General features: G+C 45.3%; 1 protein-coding gene across 1 annotated transcript in view; it reads right to left on the bottom strand.

Moving 5' to 3' along the window:
* tnr (tenascin R (restrictin, janusin)) overlaps nucleotides 1-24,124 on the bottom strand; it is a 383,262-nt gene that overhangs the window by 200,468 nt on the left and 158,670 nt on the right. Inside the window, exons 7-9 of the mRNA XM_078219166.1 lie at nucleotides 3,116-3,301; nucleotides 1,511-1,600; nucleotides 21-284 (exon numbers count right to left, since the gene is read on the bottom strand). Of these exons, the coding sequence (XP_078075292.1) occupies nucleotides 21-284; nucleotides 1,511-1,600; nucleotides 3,116-3,301 (540 nt within the window). The remainder of the gene's footprint in view (nucleotides 1-20; nucleotides 285-1,510; nucleotides 1,601-3,115; nucleotides 3,302-24,124) is intronic.

Below are 24,124 nucleotides of genomic sequence, written 5' to 3'. Positions count from 1 at the left end.
AATCTCCTCCTTGAACCCACCTGTCATGCCCTCAATGACAGATGGGTAGCTTTGCTGCCAGCCTCGCTCTGCAACAACAGAAACGTTGAACTTTGTGTGTGGCTCCAGGTTATTGAAAGTCACAGAGTGACTACCCCTCGGAATCATCACCTCTGAGCTCACACCCATGGCTGTAGTATAGGTGACTCGATAGTGATCAAGGGGACCTCGAATCTCACTCCACGTGAGGGAGATGCTGGTGTTGGAAGAGGCTGACACAGCCAGGCCAAGAGGACGGTCCAAATCTGCAAAAGATAGAGTTAGAAGAAACAACTGAAAAACCACCAGCCTAAACAACAGGAATTCAATCTCAGGATTCATCGCTCAACCCCAACGCCCATCGCTCAACCCCAACGCCCATCACTCAACCCCCAAAGTCCATCGTTCAACCCCAACGCCCATCGCTCAACCCCAACGCTCAACACTCAACCCCAACGCTCACCACTCAACCCCAACGCTCATCACTCAATCCCAACGCTCATCACTCAATCCCAATGCTCATCACTCAATCCCAATGCTCATCACTCAATCCCAATGCTCATCACTCAATCCCAGCGGATTACCAAGGAGCAATTTAGCATGGCAAATCAACCTAACCTGCACAATTTTGGGGACTAAGGGGCAATTCAGCATGGCCAATTCATGTAACCTACACGTTTTTGGACTGTGGGAGGACACATGGGCAGCGGGAGAAGAAAACATGCAAACTCCACATGGACAGTTACCCAAGGCCAGAATTGAACCTCGGTCCTTGGAGCTGTGAGGCAGCCGTGCTGACCACTGGGCCACCGTGCCGCCCTTTGGTCAAAGATTCAAATATTATCTATATAATCTTTGAATACTGCCTGTTTCATCCTATACCAGTGCACTGTAACAACCCTAGATATTGCACAAATTTACCCTTTCTGCCACTGCTAACAAGTAATTCTAACCTGCGTGATTGCATGATTACTGTACATCTGTACCATCCCCAAATGTGGGCTACCAGTAGCATCCATGAAAACTGCTTTGCTGAAAGTAATTTATTAGCTGAATAATAATAATTAAACATGAATATAAAATAAATTGAGTATGTGTGAGTGTAAGTGATGTGTCATGTGATCCAGCCTCACTTTCACTATGTTTCATCTTGCTGCCAGGCTGAGCAATATGTTGCTTAGAATGAACCACTGCTGCCACCATGTTTTTATAATAATATAAAGGCACCAATCACTCATAAGGGATTGTGCAAACCCATTGTGAGTTCATTTATTAAGAACAGGCACATGTGAGCATAAATACATGGAAAACTTGAGCTCAACAGTAGCAGAGCTGTGTGCGTGTGCTCCACTCCAGGCTGAAGTGAAACTGAGGCTCGATCACATGACAAGCTTCCCTTAAAGTGATGTCATGTTACTATCCCTTAAAAGTACATTACAATATTGAACAGTGTGGAATTCAAAGCCACACTAGAAAGGAATTGGAGATTTACCAGTTCTTGCATTCATGGTGGCTGGAACACTTTGCTTCATCGCCTTAATGGCAGAGATCCCTATACCATACTCAGTGCCAGGCATTAAATCTGCAGACAAAATCCAGAGAGAAGGTCACTCGTGAGAACTAAAGCTATCAACCTCAGCATCTTCACCAATGGATTAATGTACTAAATTTCCAGAAGGCATTTGATAAAGTGCCACTTCAAAGGTTATTGTGGAAAATAAAACCTCATGTTATCGAGGGTAACATATTGGCATGGATAGAAGATTGCCTGGCAAACAGAAAGCAGAGGTTGGGCATAAATGGATCTTTTTCAGGTTGGCAAGATGCATCGAGTTGTGTGCCACAGGAATCAGTGCTGGGACCTCAACATTTTAGAATTTGTATAAATGACTGGGATGAAGGGATTGAAAAACTGGTTGCTAAATTTGCTGTTAACTCAAAGACAAGTAGGGAAGTAAGTTGTAAAGAGGGCGCAAGGAGGCTACAAATGGACTTAGAGTGAGAAGTGACATAGAATATTCTGAGGGTGTAGTTGTGATGTAGATTTGAAGTTACTATCAGAGCAACCATGACCTTATTTTTTTTTTATTTATTAGTCACAAGTGGGCTTACATTAACATGGCAATGAAGATACTGCGAAAATCCCCTAGTCGTGCCGATTCGGGTACACTGAGGGAGAATTTAGCATGGCCAATGCATCTAACCAACAAATCTTTCAGACTGTGGGAGGAAACCGGAGCACCCGGAGGAAACCCACCCAGACATGGGGAGAATGTACAAACTCCACACAGACAGTGACCTAAGCCGGGAATTAAACCCGGGTCCCAGGTGCTGTGAGGCAGCAGTGCTAACCACCTGGCATATTAAATGGACGAGTAGGCTTGAGGGACTGAATTGCCTCTTCCTGCTTCTTGTTTATATGTTTACTGTCAGCATCCCCATTAGCAAGCAAAGACAAAATCCCTGCAGATGCTTCCCATGTTATGGAAAAGCAGAAAGTGCTGGGAATACGGTCAGACGGCCTCTGGGGAGGAAACAATATTAACGTTCCTGGTCGATGACCTTTAGTTCAAACTGGGGAGAGTGAAGCGGAGGAGGCGTCAGCATTGTGTTGTGGAATACACACAGTTCAACAAAATACAGAAGATTTCCCAACAGGTTTTAATGTAAGTATAAAGATTTGGAGAGGAAGAGGCAGATCTGTGGTAGTGTGAAAGACAGGAGAGATTATATAATAAAAGGGATGATGCTGCAAGGTAAAAGGTGGCAATAATGAGACCAATGAAAAACAAAAGATGGTCGAGGACTGGAAACAGCAGCTGAATTCCAAAGCCCACGACGATAGTGATTATAATCTATAATAATATCATGATCACCAGTATCATTACCATTATTAACAGCGTTATCAGCAGCAGCATTAACACCACTGTCATCACCATAAGAACTATGAGCAGTAGCAACAACATTGTAGCAACATTATTACCACACCATCCATAACATTACCAATTCAGCCGTGTGTAATAGATTCACACTCTGTCCTGTGCTCTATCATTGGTTGAATGCTGATACTGCAGTGTTGTTCAGCTCTGCAACTCACCAGTTATGGTGACTCTGCTTGTTGGCCCTGTGTTTTTGGGCACATTGAGTTCATGGTACTGCCCACCTGCCAGTGTGCTGTAGACCACCTTGTACCTGTCAACGTCAGCTTGACTGTTCTCCCACTCCAGCTCCAGCCTGCTGTCCCCTGGTGTCACCACACGCAGGTTTTTGGGAGCGTCGATTTCTGTGGAATAAAGTATAAAACAAGGATGTTGACAAAAAGGACTAAGGTCAACTACAAGCACCATCACCCTTTTCACCTACCTGCCCTGAAATCCAGCTCTAAGATAGTGGACATACATCCTTCAGACTCAGGTCTGCTCAACAATTTAACAATTGCGCAATACATCAAGCACAGCTGTTGCACACACTCTAATTGCTATTTTCAGAATATCTGATGTAGATAGAGAGATCATCGCAGATAATAGTCTGCTTTTTTTTTGGTAAGCCATTTCAGATACATATGATAGGTGGAATGTCAGCCATACTGTTTTTTCTCCTGATTAGCCTAGATCGAACTAAAAGAAAAAGGAAGCATTTATAAGGTCTAAAAGGCTTAGGAGAGATGAGGCCCTTGAAGAATATAAGGAACTTAAGGAAGGAATTAGGAGGGCTGAAAGGGGTCATTAAAAAGTCCTTGGCAAACAGGATTAAGGAAAATCCTAAGGCATTTTATACATTATGTAAAGAGCAAGAGGGCAGGCACGGTAGCACAGTGGTTAGCACTGCTGCTTCACAGCTCCACGGATCTAGGTTCGATTCCCGGCTTGGGTCACTGTCTGTGTGGAGTTTGCACATTCTCCTCGTGTCTGCGTGGGTTTACTCCGGGTGCTCCGGTTTCCTCCCACAGTCCAAAGATGTGCAGGTTAGGTTGATTGGCCATACTAAAAATTGTCCTTAGTGTCCTGAGATGCGTAGGTTAGAGGGATTAGTGGGTAAATATGTAGGGATATGGGGGTAGGACCTGGGTGGGATTGTGGTCGGTGCAGACTCGATGGGCCAAATGGCCTCTTTCTGCACTGTAGGGTTTCTATGATTTCTATGGTGGCCAGGGAAACGGTTGGTCCACTCAAGGATAGTGGAGGGAATCTATGCATGGAACCAGAGGAAATGAGCGAGATACTAAATGAATACTTTGCCTCAGTATTCATCAAAGAGAGGGACTTGATGGATGAGGAGTCCAGGGTAGGGTGTATAGATATTCTGGGTCATGTCGATATCAAAAAGGAGGTGGTATTGGGCATCTTAAAAAGCATTAAAGTAGATAAGTCCCCACAGCCTGATGGGATCTACCCCAGAATACTGAGGGAGGCAAGGGCGGAAATTGCTGGAGCCTTGACAGAAATCTTTGTATCTTCATTGGCTACAGGTGAAGTTCCAGAGGACTGGAGAATAGCAAAAGTTGTTCCTTTGTTTAAGAAGGGCAGCAGAGATAATTATAGGCCAGTAAGCCTTACGTCAGTGGTAAGGCAATTATTGGAAAAGATTCTTAGGGACAGGATTTACTCACATTTGGAAACAAATAGACTTATTAGTTATAGACAGCATGGTTTTGTGAAGGGGAGGTTGCGCCTCACTAACTTGATTGAATTTTTCGAGGAAGTGACGAAGATGAGAGATGAGGAAAAGGCAGTGGATGTTGTATACATGGATTTCAGTAAAGCCTTTGACAAGGTACCTCAAAGGTGAAGTCACACGGGATCAGAGGAGAGCTGGCAAGATGGATACAGAACAGGCTTGGCCATAGAAGACAGAGGGTAGCAGTGGAGGGGTGCTTTTCTGAATGGAAGACTGTGACTAGCAGTGTTCCACAGGGATCAGTTCTGGGACCTTTGTTGTTCATAGTACATATAAATGATTTGGAGGAAAATATAGCAGGTCTGATTAGTAAGTTCGCAGACGACACAAAAATTGGTGGAGTTGCGGATAGTGAAAAGGACTGTTAGAGGATACAGCAAGATATAGACCGGTTGGAGACTTAGACGGAGAAATGACAGATGGAGTTTAATCCGGACAAGTGTGAGATAATGCATTTTGGAAGGTCCAATGCATGCAGGAATTATACAGTGGATGGGAGAACCCATAGGAGTATTGACAGGCAGAGAGATCTGGGCGTACATGTCCACTGATCATTGAAAGTGGCAACCCAGGTGGATAAGGTAGTCAAGAAAGCATCCGGCATTCTTGCCTTCATTGGTCGGGGCATTGAGTATAAAAATTGGCCGGTCATGCTGCAGCTGTACAGAACCTTAGTTAGGCCTCATTTAGAATATTGTGTACAAATCTGGTGGCCACACTACCAGAAAGATGTAGATACTTTGGAGAGGGTACAGAAGAGGTTTACCAGGATATTGCCTGGTTTGGAGGTTGTTAGCTATGAGGTGAGGTTGGATAAACTCGGTTTGTTCTCACTGGAATGACGGAGGTTGAGGGGTGCTGATAGAGGTCTACAAGATTATGAGTGGCATGGACAGAGTGGATAGTCAGATGCTCTTTCCTAGTCAAGTACTGGTGGACATAGGTTTAAGGTGCGTGGGGAAAAGTTGAGAGGAGACGTGGAAGACAAGTTTTTTTTACACAGAGGGTGGTGAATGTCTAGAACGTGCTGCCTGGGGAGGTGGTGGGAGCAGGTATGATAGCAGCATTTAAGGGGCAACTAGATGAATACATGAATAGGATGGGAACGGAAAGATATGGACTCCGTAAATGCATACGGTTTTCGTTTAGGCAGGCATCATGATCAGCGCAGGTTTGGAGGACTGAAGGACCTGTTCCTGTGCTGTACTTTTTTTGTTCTTTGTGTCTTTGAACGGTCCAACTGAGCGAATGATTTCTCGGCACAGTGGCTAACACTGCTGCTTCACAGTGCCAGGGACCCATCCTTGGGTGACTGTCTGTGTGAGGTTTGCATGCTATGGTTCCTTCCAACAATCCAAAGGTGTGTAGATCAGACGGATTAGCCACGTGCAGGGGACGGAGTAGGATGCTCCTTGGAGAGTCAGTGCAGACTCAACATGCTGAATGGCCTTCTTCTGCACTGTGGAACTCTATGGTTCTAGGGAGTCTATGGTGGTGAAATCCCTAATTCTCAAATACAAGAACATGTGAGACAGAAAAAGCAAGATCTACACATTATAACGTTAGATCTGAGAGAGACATGTTTAAGTGCAATTATTCCATTCCTTGCAGAGCTCATGTTTGGCAGACCAATATATACTAATTTACCTCCTCTTACCTAATCTATTATCTCAGGAACTACAGAGGAACTGTTAAAACTACAAGAGAAGACTCCCTTGTGCACAATAAAAATGCAAACACAAATTTCCAGGTTTAGAGTTGGGACAAGTTCACATCCAGGTTCCACAGGCTCCCACAGAATGTCAGTTGAGTTGAGAATGATTTGCAGTTCCTCAACCACCGTACGGTCCTATTGCATTGAGGACAAGATCCCAATCGAAAACAAGAACAACATCCAAGAATGATAATCGCCGTGAGCAATTAAAGAAACCTCAGACAAGGTTTCTACTGTAAGATCTGGCTGTACCACAAGATTACTTCCATGATTTAGAGACTCATAGATTCCTCAGTCCTACACACTTATGCGATGACAACTAATCATGAAGATATATTGTAAATAGTTCGACTTCTTTGGAAGGGGGAAAAGTACCTTTAAAAAGAAAGGGGTATGTTGTAATATGTCTTTATGGGATTGCATTTGGCCTCACTAGAATGAAAGTGTGTCATGCAATCCGGTTTCAGTTCTACTTTTGATTTAAGCAGAACGTAGCTCAGATAGCTCTGCTTGCTAATATCTTCGCGCTTTCTGTCTATCTATACATCTATTCTTATGTAACTAGTCTTAATAAATGAACCCACAATATAGAACATAGAACATAGAACATAGAAAGCCACAGCACAAACAGGCCCTTCGGCCCACAAGTTGCGCCGATCACATCCCCACCTCTAGGCCTATCTATAGCCCTCAATCCCATTAAATCCCATGTACTCATCCAGAAGTCTCTTAAAAGACCCCAACGAGTTTGCCTCCACCACCACCGACGTCAGCCGATTCCACTCACCCACCACCCTCTGAGTGAAAAACTTACCCCTGACATCCCCCCTGTACCTACCCCCCAGCACCTTAAACCTGTGTCCTCTCGTAGCAACCATTTCAGCCCTTGGAAATAGCCTCTGAGAGTCCACCCTATCCAGACCCCTCAACATCTTGTAAACCTCTATCAGGTCACCTCTCATCCTTCGTCTCTCCAGGGAGAAGAGACCAAGCTCCCTCAACCTATCCTCATAAGGCATGCCCCCCAATCCAGGCAACATCCTTGTAAATCTCCTCTGCACCCTTTCAATGGCTTCAACATCTTTCCTGTAATGAGGTGACCAGAACTGCGCGCAGTACTCCAAGTGGGGTCTAACCAGGGTCCTATAAAGCTGCAGCATTATCTCCCGACTCCTAAACTCAATCCCTCGATTAATGAAGGCCAGTACGCCATACGCCTTCTTGACCGCATCCTCCACCTGCGAGGCCGATTTAAGAGTCCTATGGACCCGGACCCCAAGGTCCTTCTGATCCTCTACACTGCTAAGAATGGTACCCTTCATTTTATACTGCTGCTTCATCCCATTGGATCTGCCAAAATGGATCACTACACACTTATCCGGGTTGAAGTCCATCCGCCACTTCTCCGCCCAGTCTTGCATTCTATCTATGTCTCGCTGCAACTTCTGACATCCCTCCAAACTATCCACAACACCACCTACCTTGGTGTCGTCAGCAAACTTACCAACCCATCCCTCCACTTCCTCATCCAGGTCATTTATGAAAATGACAAACAGCAAGGGTCCCAGAACAGATCCCTGGGGCACTCCACTGGTCACTGACCTCCATATGAGTGACTGGTGCCTTTATAAAATTATAAGAACATTAACACTACAAATAGGAACAGATTTACAAATGATATTGAAAAATAAATCATGAGGTAAAACTCTGTCAGGTGGAGTTCAGTGTAGGGGAAATGTAAGGTCTTAAGACCTTACACTTAAGACAGATAGATATTTAAAATATGAGAGTATCAACTGTATCACAAGGGCAAGAATGAAGAGTGGAAGCTACAGTACAGAAGGAGGCTATTTGGTCCATCAAGTCTGCACTGACTCTCTGACGAAGCATCATACCCAGGCCCTATCCCCGTAGGTTAAGTTAATTGGCCATGCTAAATTGCCCCTTAGTGTCAGGGGGATTAACAGGGTAAATACGTGCAGTTACATGGATAGGGCCTGGGTGGGATTGTTGTTGGTACAGACTTGATGGGCCGAATGGCCTCCTTCTGCACTGTAGTGATTTGATGATTCAATGAACCCCACATATTTACCCCTCTAACCTAAACATCTTGGAACATTAAGGAACAATTTAGCATGGCCAATCCACCTAACCTATACATCTTTGGACTGTGAAGGAAACCAAAGCACCTGAAGGAAACCCATGCAGACCCGGGGAGAATGTGCAGACTCTGCAAAGAATTCAATTATGAGGACAGGTTCAATGGATGAGGTTTACATTCCCTTGGGTAAAGAAAACAAGGGAGTGATCTGAATGATATTCAGAAGATATTTAAGGGAGTTGATCAGGTCAATGGAGAGAAACTCATTCCCTCTGTTGTAAGGGAGAATGGAATAAGGAGGTAAAATGTCCAGGTGACATCGTCAACACTTCCTCATACAAAGTTGTGGAAATCTGGAACCATCAAAATCTGCAGTTGAGACAAGGGCCAATGTAAAATTTCAGGACTGAGATTGAAATTTGTCAGGGAAAGATCCTGTACTCTGATACGAAGGTGGACAGGAGGAGATCAACCACAATCAAATTCCATGGTAATGATCCTGCACTCAGACAGCTTCAGCACCAACAATTCAAGTCGAAGAGAACAACCCCAGAACTGAAAGCACACAAGGAAGCTATTCAAACCATCAAGTGTCCGTTAGATCTTTGTAGAGAATGCTGACACTAGTCCCACCATACACAAAGGCCCGCATTTTGCTTGTTTTAAATATTTCATTGGAATTAATATCCAAAATCTGCCCACAACCAGTCTGATGATAAGCTTTACAGTATCCAATGGAATAGGATCTCCTCAAATGATTCCCTATTCACATCATTTGAACAATTGTGATGATAGTGTGCTATTGCTATAGTTATATTTTTTAATGTTTAAGGAAAATGTTTAAAATTCGGTTTCATGTTATAGGCAGTCAGGATGTCTGGTGGGGAATAGGACAAAGAAGAAACAAAGAACAAAGTACAGCACAGGAACAGGTCCTACAGCCCTCCAAGTCCATGCCAATCGTGATGCCCTAACTAAACCAAAAAAAACCTGCCCTTACTCCGTCCGTATCCCTCCATTCCCTCCTATTCATGTACCCATCTAAATGTCTCTTGAATGTTGCTAATGTGCCTGCTTCAATTGTCTCCTCTGGCAGGACATTCCAGGCACACACCACTCTGCGTGAAAAACCTTCCCTGCACATCTCCCTTAAACCTTCTTCCTCTGATCTCGAACCTGTGTCCCCTTGTATTGACACTTCCAACCTTGGAAAAAGCCTTTGACTATCCACCGTGTTTATGCCTCTCATAATTTTGTAGGCCTCTGTCTGGTCTCCCCTCAGCCTTCATCGTTCCAGTGAAAACAATCTTAATTGATTCAACCTCTCCTTATAGCCAATGCACTGGAGATCAGGCAACATCCTGGTGAACCTTCTTTGCACTCTCTCCAAAGTCCTTCTGGTCGTGTGGCTACCGGAATTGCATGCAATACTCCAAATGCGGCCTGACCAAGGTTAAACATAGCTGCAACATGATTTGCCAACTCCTGTACTATATGCCCTGTCAGATGAAGTCAAGCATGCCATATGCTTTCTTCATCACCTTGGCCACCGGTGTTGCTACTTTTAGGGAACTGTGGACCTGGATGCCCAGATCCCTCTGTATAATGTTCCAATGGGTTCTGCATTTACACCTACATTTTATCCTCCAAAATGCATCATCTCGCATTTGTTGGAATTAAATTCAGCAAGGCGTTTGATAAGGTGCCCCATGCAAGGCTTATGGAGAAAGTGAAGGGGCATGGGATACAAGGGGACATTGCCTTGTAGATTCAGAACTGGCTTGCCCACAGAAGGCAAAGAGTGGTTGTAGATGGGTCTTTTTCAGCATGGAGGTCGGTCACCAGTGGAGTACCCCAGGGATCTGTTCTGGGAACAATGCTCTTTGTGATTTTTATAAATGACCTGGATGAGGAAGTGGAAGGATGGGTTGGCAAGTTTGCTGATGACACAAAGGTTGGTGCTGTTGTGGATAGTGTAGAGGGATGTCAGCAGTTGCAACGAGACATCGATAAGCTGCAAGACTGGGCAGAGAAGTGGCAGATGGACTTCAGCCCAGATAAGTGTGTGGTGGTTCATTTTGGCAGGTCGAATAGGATGAAAGAATATAATATTAAGGGTAAGACACTTGGCAGTGTGGAAGATCAGAAGGATCTTGGGGTCCAGGTTCATAGGACGCTCAAAGCAGCATCGCAGATGGAGGCTGTGGTTAAGAAGGCGCATGGAATACTGACCTTCATCAATAGAGGAATTGAGTTTAGAAATCGGGAGATAATGCTGCAGCTGTATAGGACCCTGGTCAGACCCCACCTGGAGTACTGTGCCCAGTTCTGGTCGCCTCATAACAGAAAGGATGTGGAAGCCATGGAAAGGGTGCAGAGGAGATTTTCAAGGATGTTGCCTGGATTAGGTGGCATGCCTTATGAGGATAGGTTGAGAGAGCTAGGTCTTTTCTCCTTGGAGAAGCGAAGGATGAGAGGTGACCTGATAGAGGTGTATAAGATTTTGAGAGGTATTGATAGAATGGATTCTCAGAAGCTTTTACCCAGGGCTGAAATGGTTGCCACAAGAGGTCACACGTTTAGGGTGCTGGGGAGTAGGTACAGAGGAGATGTTAGGGGTAAGTTTTTCACTCAGAGGGTGGTGGGTGCGTGGAATCGGCTGCTGGTAGTGGTGGTGGAGGCGGATTCGATAGGGTCTTTTAAGAGACTTTTGGGGCGTCACGGTAGCACAGTGGTTAGCACTGCTGCTTCACAGCTCCAGGGTCCTGGGTTCGATTCCCGGCTTGGGTCACTGTCTGTGTGGAGTTTGCACATTCTCCTCGTGTCTGTGTGGGTTTCCTCCGGGTGCTCCGGTTTCCTCGCACAGTCCAAAGATGTGCAGGTTAGGTTAGGTTGATTGGCCAGGTTAAAAATTGCCCCTTAGAGTCCTGAGATGTGTAGGTTAGACGGATTAGCGGGTAAATATGTGGGGGTAGGGCCTGGGTGGGATTGTGGTCGGTGCAGACTCGGTGGGCCGAATGGCCTCCTTCTGCACTGTAGGGTTTCTCTGTAAAAGATGCTTCTATGTAAGTTCATGGAAGTTAGTAAGATAGAGGGTTATAGGTAAGCCTAGTAGGTAGGGACATGTTCGGCGCAACTTGTGGGCCGAAGGGCCTGTTTGTGCTGTAGCTTTTCTATGTTCTAAACTCCATCTTAAGCTGAACAAGGTCATCTACGTGCAGATCCACAAAAGATGGGTGACATCCCAAATTAATATTTCTCATCAGTATTTACAGTTGAGAAAAGCATGGATGTTAGGGAACTTGGGGAAATAAATAGTGATGTCTTGAGGAGTGTACATTTTACAGAGAAGGAGGTGCTGAAAGTCTTAAAGCGCATCAAGGTGGATAAATCCCCAGGATCTGATGAAGTGTATTCCAGGACATTGTGGGAGGCTAGAGGGGAAATTGCGGATCCCCCAGCAGAGATATTTGAATCATAGGTGAGGTGGCTGAAGATTGGAGAGTGGCAAATGTTGTGCCTTTGTTTAAAAAGGGCTGCAGGGAAAAGCCTCGGAACTACAGACCGGTGAGTCTCACATCTGTGGTGGGTAAGTTGCTGGAAGGTATTTTGAGAGACAGGATTTACAGGCATTTAGAGATGCAAGGACTGATTAGGGACAGTCAGCATGGCTTTGAGAGTGGAAAATCATATCTCACAAATTTGACTGAGCTTTTTGAAGGGGTAACCAAGAAGGTAGATGAGGGCAGTGCAGTTGATGTTGTCTACATGGACTTTAGCAAGGCCTTTGACAAGGTACCGAATGGTAGGTATAAGGTTAAATCTCAAGGGATCCAGGATGAGGTAGCTAAATGGATACAAAATTGGCTCGATGACAGAAGCCAGAGAGTGGTTGTAGAGGGTTGTTTGTCAAACTGGGGGCCTGTGACCAGCGGTGTGCCTCAGTGATCAGTTCTGGGTCCATTGTTATTCGTCATTTATATTAATGATTTGGATGAGAATATAGGAGGCATGGTTTGCAGATAACACCATGATTGGTGGCATAGTGGACAGTGAAGAAGGTTATCTCGGATTGTAACGGGATCTTGATCAATTGGACCAGTGGGCTGACGAATGGCAGATGGAGTTTAATTTAGATAAATGTGAGGTGATACATTTTGGTAGATTGAGCCAGAGCAGGACTTACGCAATAAATGGTAGTGTGTTGGGGAGAGTTACAGAACAAAGAGATCTAGGGGCACAGGTTCATAGCTCCTTGAAAGTGGAATCACAGGTGGACAGAATAGTGAAGAAGACATGCAACATGCTTGGTTTCATTGCTCAGAACATTGAATACAGGAGTTGGGACGTCTTGTTGAAGTTGTACAAGACATTGGTAAGGCCACACTTGGAATACTGTGTATAGTTCTGGTCACCCTATGATAGAAAGGATATAAACTAGAAAGAGTGCAGAAAAGACTTACTAGGATGCTACCGGGACTTGATGGTTTGAGTTATAAGGAGAGGGGCACAGATCAGCTAGATAGTCAATATCTTTTCCCAAAGGTAGGGGAGTCTAAAACTAAAGGGAATAGGTTTAAGGTGAGAGGGGAGAGATACAAAAGTGTCCAGAGGGGCAATTTTTTCACACAGAGAGTGGTGAGTGTCTGAAACAAGCTGCCAGAGGTCATACTAGAGGCGGGTACAATTTTGTGTTTTAAAAAGCATTTAGACAGTTACAGGGTAAAATGGGTATAGAGGGATATGGGCCAAACACAGGCAATTGGGACTAGCTTAGGGGTTTACAAAAAAAGGGCGGCATGGACAAGTTGGGCCAAAGGCCTGTTTCTATTCTGTAAACCTCTATGACCCTATCTGCCATTTCTGTGTCCAAGTCTTCAATCTATCTAAATCCTGTTGTATCCTTTGACAATCCAAGGCACGATCAGCAACTCCACCAATCTTTGTGTCATCCGCAAATTTACTAATCAGATCACTCACATTTTCCTCCAGATCATTTATATATACTACAAACAACAGAGGTCCCAGCACTGATCACTGCAGGACACGACTAGCTACAGATCTCCATTCTGAGGAACACCCTTCCACTGCTACTCTCTGCCTTCTATAACAAGATGTGGAGATGCCGGCGTTGGACTGGGGTAAACACAGTAAGAAGTCCCACAACACCAGGTTAAAGTCCAACAGGTTTATTTGGTAGCAAAAGCCACGAGCTTTCGGAACAGGCTGTCCCTTCGTCAGGTGTGTGGGAGTTCTGATTACAAACAAGGCACAAAGACACAAACTCAATTAACATGAATAATGATTGGAATGTGAGCCTTTACAGCTAATCAAATCTTAAAGGTACAGACAATGTGAGTGGAGGGAGCATTAAGCACAGGTTAAAGAGATGTGCATTGTCTCCAGACAGGACAGTGAGTGAGATTTTGCACATCCAGGCAGGTTGTGGGGGTTACAGATAGTGTGACATGAACCCAATATCCCGGTTGAGGCCGTCCTCATGTGTGCGGAACCTGGCTATCAGTCTCTGATGTGGAAAGCAGACAAGATACCGAAAGGACTACAGATCACGAACCCACTCAGGTCAACCTATAACACAGACTACGCTGAGAGACTTTGCCGTCGCACCTCTCTCACCCTCCTCAACCACCTCATACACCAACTCTACAGCAAACGCCGCAGCCTGGAAACCAAGATCGAATCCATATTCTCAACTTGCGCTCAGGACGCAGACCAGCTGCGAAACTCTGCCAAGCAGACGAGACAAAGAATTCCAACTCACCTGAAGAAGGGGCTCAGAGCCTCGAAAGCTTGTGTGGCTTTTGCTACCAAATAAACCTGTTGGACGTTAACCTGGTGTTGTTAAACTTCTTACTGTATCAGTCTCTGCTCAGCGACTCTGTGGATATTGGGTTCATGTCACACTATCTGTAACCCCCACAACCTGCCTGGATGTGCAAAATCTCACTAGCTATCCTGTCTGGAGACAATACACATCTCTTTAACCTGTGCTTCATGCTCCCTCCACTCACATTGTCTGTACCTTTAAGATTTGATTAGCTGGAAAGGCTCACATTCCAATCATTATTCAAGTAAATTGAGTTTGTGTCTTTGTGCCTTGTTTGTAACCAGAACTCCCATCCACCTGACGAAAGGACAGCCTGTTCCGAAAGCTCGTGGCTTTTGCTACCAAATAAACCTGTTGGACTTTAACCTGGTGTTTGTTAGACTTATCCTATAACGAAGTCAGTTCTGCCTCCATCTAGCCAGCCCACCCCGAATTCTATATGATTTTAATTTTTGTACCAGTCTGCCATGTCGGACCTTACCAAGCACCTTGCTAAAGTCCAGAGAAACTACATGCACAGCCCTTCCTCCATCAATTATCTTTGTCACCTCTTCAATAAACTCAATCAAGTCAGTGAGGCATGTCCTTCCCCATACAAAACCATGCTGCCCGTCACTAACTAGTCCATTTTCTTCCAAATGTGCAAATATCCTTTCCCTCAGTATTTTCTCCAGAGGCTTCCCCACCACAGATGCAGGTTCACCGGCCTATAATTTCCTGGATTATTCCTGCTTCCTTTCTTAAACAAGGGAACGACATTGGCTATTCCCCAGTCCTCTGGAACCTCGCCTGTGGCCAAAGAGGATGTGAAGGTATCTGTTGAGGCCCAGCTATTTCTTCCCTTGCCTCCCGCAATAACCTGGGACAGATCCCATCCAACCCCGGGAACTTGCCAACCCTAATGCAATTAAGGAAGAGGCCATTTGGCCCATCGAATCTGCATTCATTCTCTGACAGAGTATCTTAACCAGGCTTCTTCCCTGCCCTATCCCCTGTAACCCCCCACATTTACCATGGTTAATCCATCTAACTACACATCTTTGGACTGTAGGAGTAAACTGGCTCACGTGGAGGAAATCCATGCAGATAGGGGGAGAATGTGCAGACTCCACACAGACAGTCACCCAAGGCTGGAATTGAAACCAGGTCCCTGGTGCTGTGAGGCAGCAGTGCTAACCACGATGCCACCGTGTCATGACTTAACTGGATTCAAACTTCAACTTCTCCCAGTCCAGAGCTAATTCTTGGAGATCTCCTTCACATAGATAACTCCTCCGCTCTCCACAGTAACTCTAAAATTCCCCTTCCTCCACAACCCTACTTTCATCACGGGTTCCACACTCCGAGGACAGGTACAGCATAGGTTAGGTACACAATATAGCCTCCGCTATGGTGTGCCCATCATACATTCCCAAAATACAAACAGAAATGGATTAGATACAAAGTACAGCTCCCACTAAACTGTCCCCAGCAAACACCCCCAGGTTACGTGCATTACACAGTTAGATACAAGATAAAGCTCCCTCTACACGTCCCCATCAAACACTCCCAAAACAGGTGCAACAAGGGTTGACATACAGAGTAAAGCCCCCTGTACACTATCACCATCAAACACTCCTAGGGCAGGTATAGCACAGGGTTAGATACAGAGTAAGGCTCCCTCGACACATCCCATCAAACTCAGTCAGCGTAGGTACAACAGGGGATTCTAGACAGAGTAAAGCTCCCTCTACACTCTACAGAAAATCTCCCTCTGCACTGTCCCCATCAACCACTCTCAGGAAAGGTATAGCAGTGGTTTACATACAGAGTAAAGCCCTCTCAATAGGTTCCACATCAAGAAACTCGCAGGACAGATATGGCATATCGTTAGGTGCACAGTAAAGCCATCTATACACTGAATATATCAAACACGCCCAGCACATGTACAGAACAGTGTTAGTACAGAGTCAAGCTTCATCTGCACTGTCCCCATCAAACATTCCCAGGACAGGTATAGGTTGGGGTAAATATAGAGCAAAGCTTCATCTGCACTGTCCCCATCAAACATTCCCAGGACAGGGAAAGCATGGGCTTAGATAGAGTAAAGCTCCCTCTACATTGTCTCAATCAAACACTCTGAGGAAGGTACAGCAGAGGGTTATAAACACAGTAAAGTCTCCTCTACGCTGTGCCCATCAAACACTCCAGGGCAGGTACAGCAGGTGTTTCGATACAGAGAAAAGCTCCCACTACATTGCCCCCATCAAACTCCTAGGACAGGTACATACAAGATAGATAAAAAGAGAAAAGCACCCACTCCACTCTCCCCATCAAACACTCCCAGGGCAGTTGAAGTATAGGGTCAGATACATAGTAAAGGCCTCTCTAAACTTTCCCCATCACACAATCCCAGGAAAGATACATCACGGGTTTAGATACTGAGTAAAGATCCCTCTCTCCTGTCCCCACAAAACACTCACAGGACATGAACAACACAGGTTAGATAAAGAGAAAATTTCCATCTACACAGTTCCCATCAAACATTTCCAGGACAGGTACAGCACAGAGATAGATGGAGAAAATCTCCCCCTACACTGTCCCAAGAAACAACCTCAGGAAAAGTACAGCAGTGGTTTAGATAGAGAGTGTGGCTGAATGGAGTTTTAACTTTTAATATGCTGAAGGATCTTCAATCAAGCAAACCTGATTTTTTGGTTAAAGTTGTTTTTTTTCACTGTGCTGGATTTTCCAGGGGCCTGGAATTTGTCAGAGGACTAAAGATGTCAGTTTCAACAGCTTGTCCTTGGCAGGGATTTCTTTTGTTTATTATAAGTACATTATTACAAAAACAGTTACAAATATTCAAAATACAAAAATGAAAGATACATTATCAATGGCTAACGCCATCCATTCATAAATAACCTACAATTACTACCTTCCATTTATGTCCTTGGCAGGGATGAGTTGTAAACAGACTCTTGGAGCCAGTGTTCATTAGCTGGGCATTGGAATGTAAACAATATGCACTTAGATGGTGAGGCCTGAAGTGACCAATGATACTATGGTTGTATTTGATGGGCCTAATTGAACGATGGAATTGGGGTCCTGATCAATTCGTTGGCTGATTACCAAGGAACTTTTGGAATTTTAACTCTGCTAACACAAAGAGCTTGTTCAGAAAGGCAGTGTGAAGAACCAGGGAACCAAGCTCACAAGAAGAGACAACATCTGGAAGGAGAAGAGAACAAAGAAGTGATTTCATGTGGCAACAAAATCCTGGCCGGGTTTTAATTGCAAGTGAAATGAACCTTAAGTTAAGTAAAGTAACAGATAGTGAGTATTTGGTTTATGCATTGCAAGTATTTACTGTTGTTTACAGAATAAAGGAAATTGTGTTTAAGTATTTAAAGTCGATTTTGTGCTTTTATTCGCTGCAGAGGTGAAAAACACAGGTTTAGGTAACAAGAGTAAAGCCCTCTCTATAGATTCCGCATCAAAAAACCCACAGGACAGATATAGCACATGGTTAGATACACAGTAAAGCCATCTCTACACTGAATACATCAAACACATAGGGACAGAACAGTATTAGTGCAGACTCACTGCCCTATTCCCATCAAACATACCACGACTGGGAAAACACCGGCTTAGATACAGAGTAAAGAGTCATAGTGCAATCACTCTGTTCCTCAACACCCCCCAGGGCCCTACCATTCACTGTACAAGTCCTACCCGGGCTTGACTTTCCAAAATGCAACACCTCAACTTATCGTATTGAAATCCATTCGCCAATCCTCAGCCCACTTACCTAACTGATCAAGATCCCCTTGTAATTTTTGATAACCTTCTTCACTATCAACGATATCTCCTAATTTAATATCATCTGCAAACTTACTAACAATGCCTTGTACATTCACATTAAAATCATTTATAAAATAACAAATAACATGGGTCCCAACACTGACCCGAGGCCCACCACTAGTCACAGGCCTTCAGCCCAAGAAACAACCTTCAACCAACACCCTCTGCTTCCTGCCATTGAGCCAATTTTGAATCCAATTAGCTGGCTCTCCCTGGAATCCCATGCGACCTAACCTTCCAGATTAGCATGCCTTGCGGGACCTTGTCAAAACCCTTGCTAAAGTCCATATTAAAAAACATCTACTACCCTACCCTCATCCATCTTCTTGAATCCAATTTGCTAGCTCTCCCTAAATCCCATGCAACCTAATCTTCCAGACTAGCCTGCCATGTGGGATCTTGTCAAAGGCCTTGCTAAAGTCCATATAAATAACATCTACTGCCCTACCCTCATCCATTTTCTTGATTACCACTTTCAAAAACTCAAAGATTCATCAGATATAGAAACATAGAGAAACATAGAAAAACTACAGCACAAACAGGCCCTTCGGCCCACAAGTTGTGCCGAACACATCCCTACCTTGATTTACCACACACAAAGCTGTGCTGACTATCCCTAATCAGACTTTGACGATCGAAACGTTGGTAGATGCTGTCTGCCAACTGTCTGAGGCTGTCCCTCAGAAACATCCCCAGTAACTTACCCACACCGATGTCAGGCTCCCATCTACATTGTCTTAATCAAACATTCCGAGGACAGGTAGAGCATAGGGTTATATACACAGTAAAGCCTCCTCAATGCTGTGCCTATGATACACTCCCAGGATACAAACATAAAAGGTTTAGAAACAGTGTAAAGCTCCCACTAAACTGTCCCCATTAAACAATTTCAGGAAAGATACAGCATGGGATTCGATACAGAGTCAAGATCCCTCCATACTGTCACCATCAAACACTTCCAAGATATTACAGAATGAGGTTAGATACAGAGTAAAGCACCCTTTTACACTATCCCCATCAAACACTCCCAGGACAGAATCATAGAATCTCTACAGTGCAGAAGGAAGCCATTCGGCCCATTGAGTCTGCATCGACCACAATCCTACCCAGGCCCTACTCCCATAACCCTCAATATTTACCCTCCTAATCCCCTGACACTAGGGTCAATTTAGCATGGCCAATTTACCCAACCCACACATCTTTGGACTGTGAGAAGAAACCAGAGCACCCGGAGGAAACCTACGCAGACATGGCAGGGTCTAACTCCCAGGGCAGTTAGAGCACAGTGTTAGATACAGAGTAAAGCTCCCTCTGCACTAACCCCATCAAACACACCCAGGTGAGTTTAGATAGAGAGGTTCTGGATCAAACACTCACAGGACAAATACAGCACGTTGTTTGATACAGAGTAAAGCTCCCTCTACACTGAACATATGAAACACTCCCAGGAAAGGTAGAACAAGAGTTGAGATACAGAGCAAAGATCCTCCACCCTGTCCCCATGAAACACTCCCAGGATAGATACAGCACTAGGTTAGATACAGTGGAAAGTTTCCTTTACACTGACCCCACCAAACCCTCCCAGGGCAGAAACAGCAGAGGTTTAGATACACAGTAAAATGCCCTCTAAACTCTCCCCAACAATTACTCTGGGACCAGTACAGCATGGGGCCAGTCAGTGAGCAAAGCACCTCTACACTGTCCCCAACAAACAATTCTTGGGCAAGTTCAGGGGATACATAGTTAAACCCCTCTACAAGGTCCTCACCAAATGCTCCCAGCACAGGTACATAAGGATAGATAAAGAAAAAATGTCCCTCTACACTGTCCCCATCAAACACTCCCAGGAAAGGTACAGCACGGATTTACAGAGGAAACATCCCTCTATTCTATGGCCATCAAACACTCCCAGGACATGTACAGCATAGTTAACAGAGTTAACCTATCACTACTCTGTCCCCATCAGACTCGATGTGGAGATGCCGGCGTTGGACATGGGTAAGCACAGTAAGAGGTTTCACAACACCAGGTTCAAGTCCAACAGGTTTATTTGGCAGCACTAGCTTTCGGAGTCTCAGGCTCCTTCGTCAGGTGAGTGAGGACTTGTGTTCTCAAATAGGGCATATAAAGACACAAACTCAATTTACAAGATAATGGTTGGAATGCGAGTCTTTACAGGTAGTCAAGTCTTAAAGGTACAGACAATGTGAGTGGAGAGAGGGTTTAGCACAGGTTAAAGAGATGTGTATTGTCTCCAGCCAGGACAGCTAGTGAGATTTTGCAAGCCCAGGCAAGTCGTGGGGGTTACAGTTAGTAGTCAGACTCTCACAGGACAGGGACTGCAAAGGATTAGATACAGACTCATGCGACCTCCACATTGACCTCATCAAACACTCCCAGGGCAGACACAGCATGGAGTCAGTTACAGAGTAAAACATCCTGTACACTGCCCCATCAAACACTCCCAGGGCAGACACAGCATGGAGTCAGTTACAGAGTAAAACATCCTGTACACTGCCCCATCAAACACTCCCAGGGCAGACACAGCATGGAGTCAGTTACAGAGTAAAGCATCCTGTACACTGCTCCATCAAACACTCCCAGCAAAGATACAGCAAGGGGTTAGATAGAGAGAAAATCTCCCTCTGCATGTCCCCATCAATCACTCCCAGGAATGGTTCGGCAGTGATTTTGATACACGGTAAAGCCCTCTCTATAGGTTCTGCATCAACTTGCAGGACTTATACAGCACATGGTTAGATACAGAGTAAAACTGCCTCTACACTGAATACTTCAAACACACCCAGCACAGGTACAGAACAGGGTTAATACAGAATCTAGCTCCCATTGCACCGTCCCCATTAAAGGCTCCCAGGACAGGTACAACACGGGCTACATACAAAGTACAGATCCCTCTATGGCTGTCCCATCAAACTCTGTAAGAAGTCTAACAACACCAGGTTAAAGTCCAACAGGTTTATTTGGTAGCAAATGCCACTGGTGTTGTTAGACTTCTTTACCCCAGTCCAACGCCGGCATCTCCACATCATGACCATCAAACTCTCCCAGGACAGGTGCAGCACTGTGTTAGACACAGAGTAAAGCTACATCTACACTGTCTTAATGAAACACTGAGCACAGGTATGGCATGGTGTTACATACACAGAAAAGCTGCATCTACACTGTCCACTCCCAGGATAAAATGAGAAAGGGATTAGATGCAGAGTAAAGTGCCTTCCACACTGTCCACATCAAACATTCCCAGGATAGGTTCAACAGAAGGTTAGTTAAAGAGTAAGACTCTCCCTACTCTGTCCTGCTTAAACACTTAAATGACAAGTATAGAAGAGCCTGAGATAGAAAGTAAAAACTCCCTCTCCACTGTCTCCATCAAGCACTCTCAGGACAGGGACAGAACGGGGTTAGATAGAGAGTAAAGCTCTCTCTACACTATCCCCATCAAACACTCCCAGGATAGGGATACTCTATAATTTTGTCTTTTAAAAAGCATTTAGACAGTTACATGGGTAAGATGGGTATAGAGGGATATAGGCCAAATGCGGGCAATTGGCATTAGCTTAGGGGTTTAACAAAAAGGGTGGCATGGACAAGTTGGGCCGAAGGGCCTGTTTCCATGCTGTAAACCTCTGAGACTCTCGGTACAGCACAGGGTTAGATGCAGAGTAAAGCTTTGTCTACACTGTCTCCAACGAACACTCCCAGGACAGGTACAGCACGGGGTTAGATACAGAGTAAAGCTCTTTCTACACTGTCCCCATCAAACACTCTCTGGACAGGTGCAGCACAGGGTTACATCGAGACTAATCTTCACTCTCCACACCAAACATTCTCAGGACAGGAACAATACAAGATTAGGTACGGAGAAAGGTTCCCCCTACATTGTCCCCATCAAACACCTCCAGGACAGGTATTGCACTCAGTTAGATACAAAGTAAAGCTTCCTCTACACTGTCCCATCAAACACTCCCAGGACTGGCACAGACTCCCAGGGCGGCACCGTAGCACAGTGGTTAGCACTGCTGCTTCACAGCTCCAGGGTCCCGGGTTCGATTCCCGGCTCGGGTCACTGTCTGTGTGGAGTTTGCACATTCTCCTCGTGTCTGCGTGGGTTTCCTCCGGGTGCTCCGGTTTCCTCCCACAGTCCAAAGATGTGCGGGTTAGGTTGATTGGCCAGGTTAAAAATTGCCCCTTAGAGTCCTGTGATGCGTAGGTTAGTGGGATTAGTGGGTAAATATGTGGGGGTGGGGCCTAGGTGGGATTGTGGTCGGTGCGGACTCGATGGGCCGAATGGCCTCCTTCTGCACTGCAGGGTTTCTATGATTTCTATGATAGCACAGGTTTAGATACAGAGAAATGCTTCCTCTACACTGTCTGCAACAAAAATTCCCAGGATGGACACAGCAGTATTAGATGCAGTGTATAATTCCCTCTAAACTGTTCCCATCAAGGAACACATCAAGGACACACCGTGTCCTGTGTTTGTCTTCTGAGGAGGTCGGTGCGGTTTTTCGCTGTAGCGCGTCGGAACTGTAGATCGATGAGTCGAGCGCCATATCCTGTTCTTATGAGGGCATCTTTCAGCGTCTGGAGGTGTCTGTTGCGATCCTCCTCATCCGAGCAGATCCTGTGTATACGGAGGGCTTGTCCGTAGGGGACGGCTTCTTTAACGTGTTTAGGGTGGAAGCTGGAGAAGTGGAGCATCGTGAGGTTACACGGTGGACAGAGTACCCTTCGTTGTCCAGTACTTCCCCGGAGCGGAGAAGCTACGACATCTCCTCCAGAGCCTTCAACATGTCATTGATGAAGACGAACATCTCGCCAAGGCCATCCCCACACCCCCACTTCTTGCCTTCAAACAACTGCACAACCTCAAACAGACCATTGTCCGCAGCAAACTACCCAGCCTTCAGGAGAACAGTGACCACGACACCACACAACCCTGCCACAGCAACCTCTGCAAGACGTGCCGGATCATCGACACGGATGCCATCATCTCACGTGAGAACACCATCTACCAGGTACACGGTACCTACTCTTGCAACTCGGCCAACATTGTCTACCTGATACGCTGCAGAAAAGGATGTCCTGAGGCATGGTACATTGGGGAAACCATGCAGACGCTACGACAACGGATGAATGAACACCGCTCGACAATCACCAGGCAAGACTGTTCTCTTCCTGTGGGGGAGCACTTCAGCGGTCACAGGCATTCAGCCTCTGATCTTTGGGTAAGCGTTCTCCAAGGCGGCCTTCACGACACACGACAGCGCAGAGTCGCTGAGCAGAAACTGATAGCCAAGTTCCGCATACATGAGGACGGCCTAAACTGGGATCTTGGGTTTATGTCACACTATCAGTATCACAGCTTGCCTCCTGGACTTGCAGAATCTCACTGGCTGTCCTGTCTGGAGACAATACACATCTCTTTAACCTGTGCTTAATGCTCCCTCCACTCACATTGTCTGTATCTTTAAGACCTGGTTGGCTGTAGAGATTCACATTCTAATCAGTATTCTGTAACTTGATTTTGTGTCTCTGTATGCCCTGTTTGAGAGCAGATTTCCACTCCTTTACAGGAGGAACAGCACTCCGAAAGCTAATGGCATTTGCTACCAAATAAACCTGTGGGACTTTAACCTGGTGTTGTTAAAACTCTTACTGTGTTTACCCCAGTCCAACGCCGACATCTCCACCTCATTAAACACTCCAGGACAGGTACAACACAGGGTTAGATATAGACTAATGCATCATCGACACTGCATACATCAAACACTCCATGGACAGAAAGAACACAGTGATAACTAGAGAGAAATATTCCCTCTACATTTACCCCATCAAACACTTCCAGGACAGACACAGCGTAAGGTTAGATGCAGAGTAAAGATAGCTCTGACCTGTTGCC

Source organism: Mustelus asterias, chromosome 8 (genome assembly GCF_964213995.1).
Source record: "Mustelus asterias chromosome 8, sMusAst1.hap1.1, whole genome shotgun sequence".
Lineage (NCBI taxonomy): Eukaryota > Metazoa > Chordata > Chondrichthyes > Carcharhiniformes > Triakidae > Mustelus > Mustelus asterias.
The sequence above is the reverse complement of the archived record's forward strand: the minus strand, read 5'-3'. Positions and strand labels throughout refer to the sequence as shown.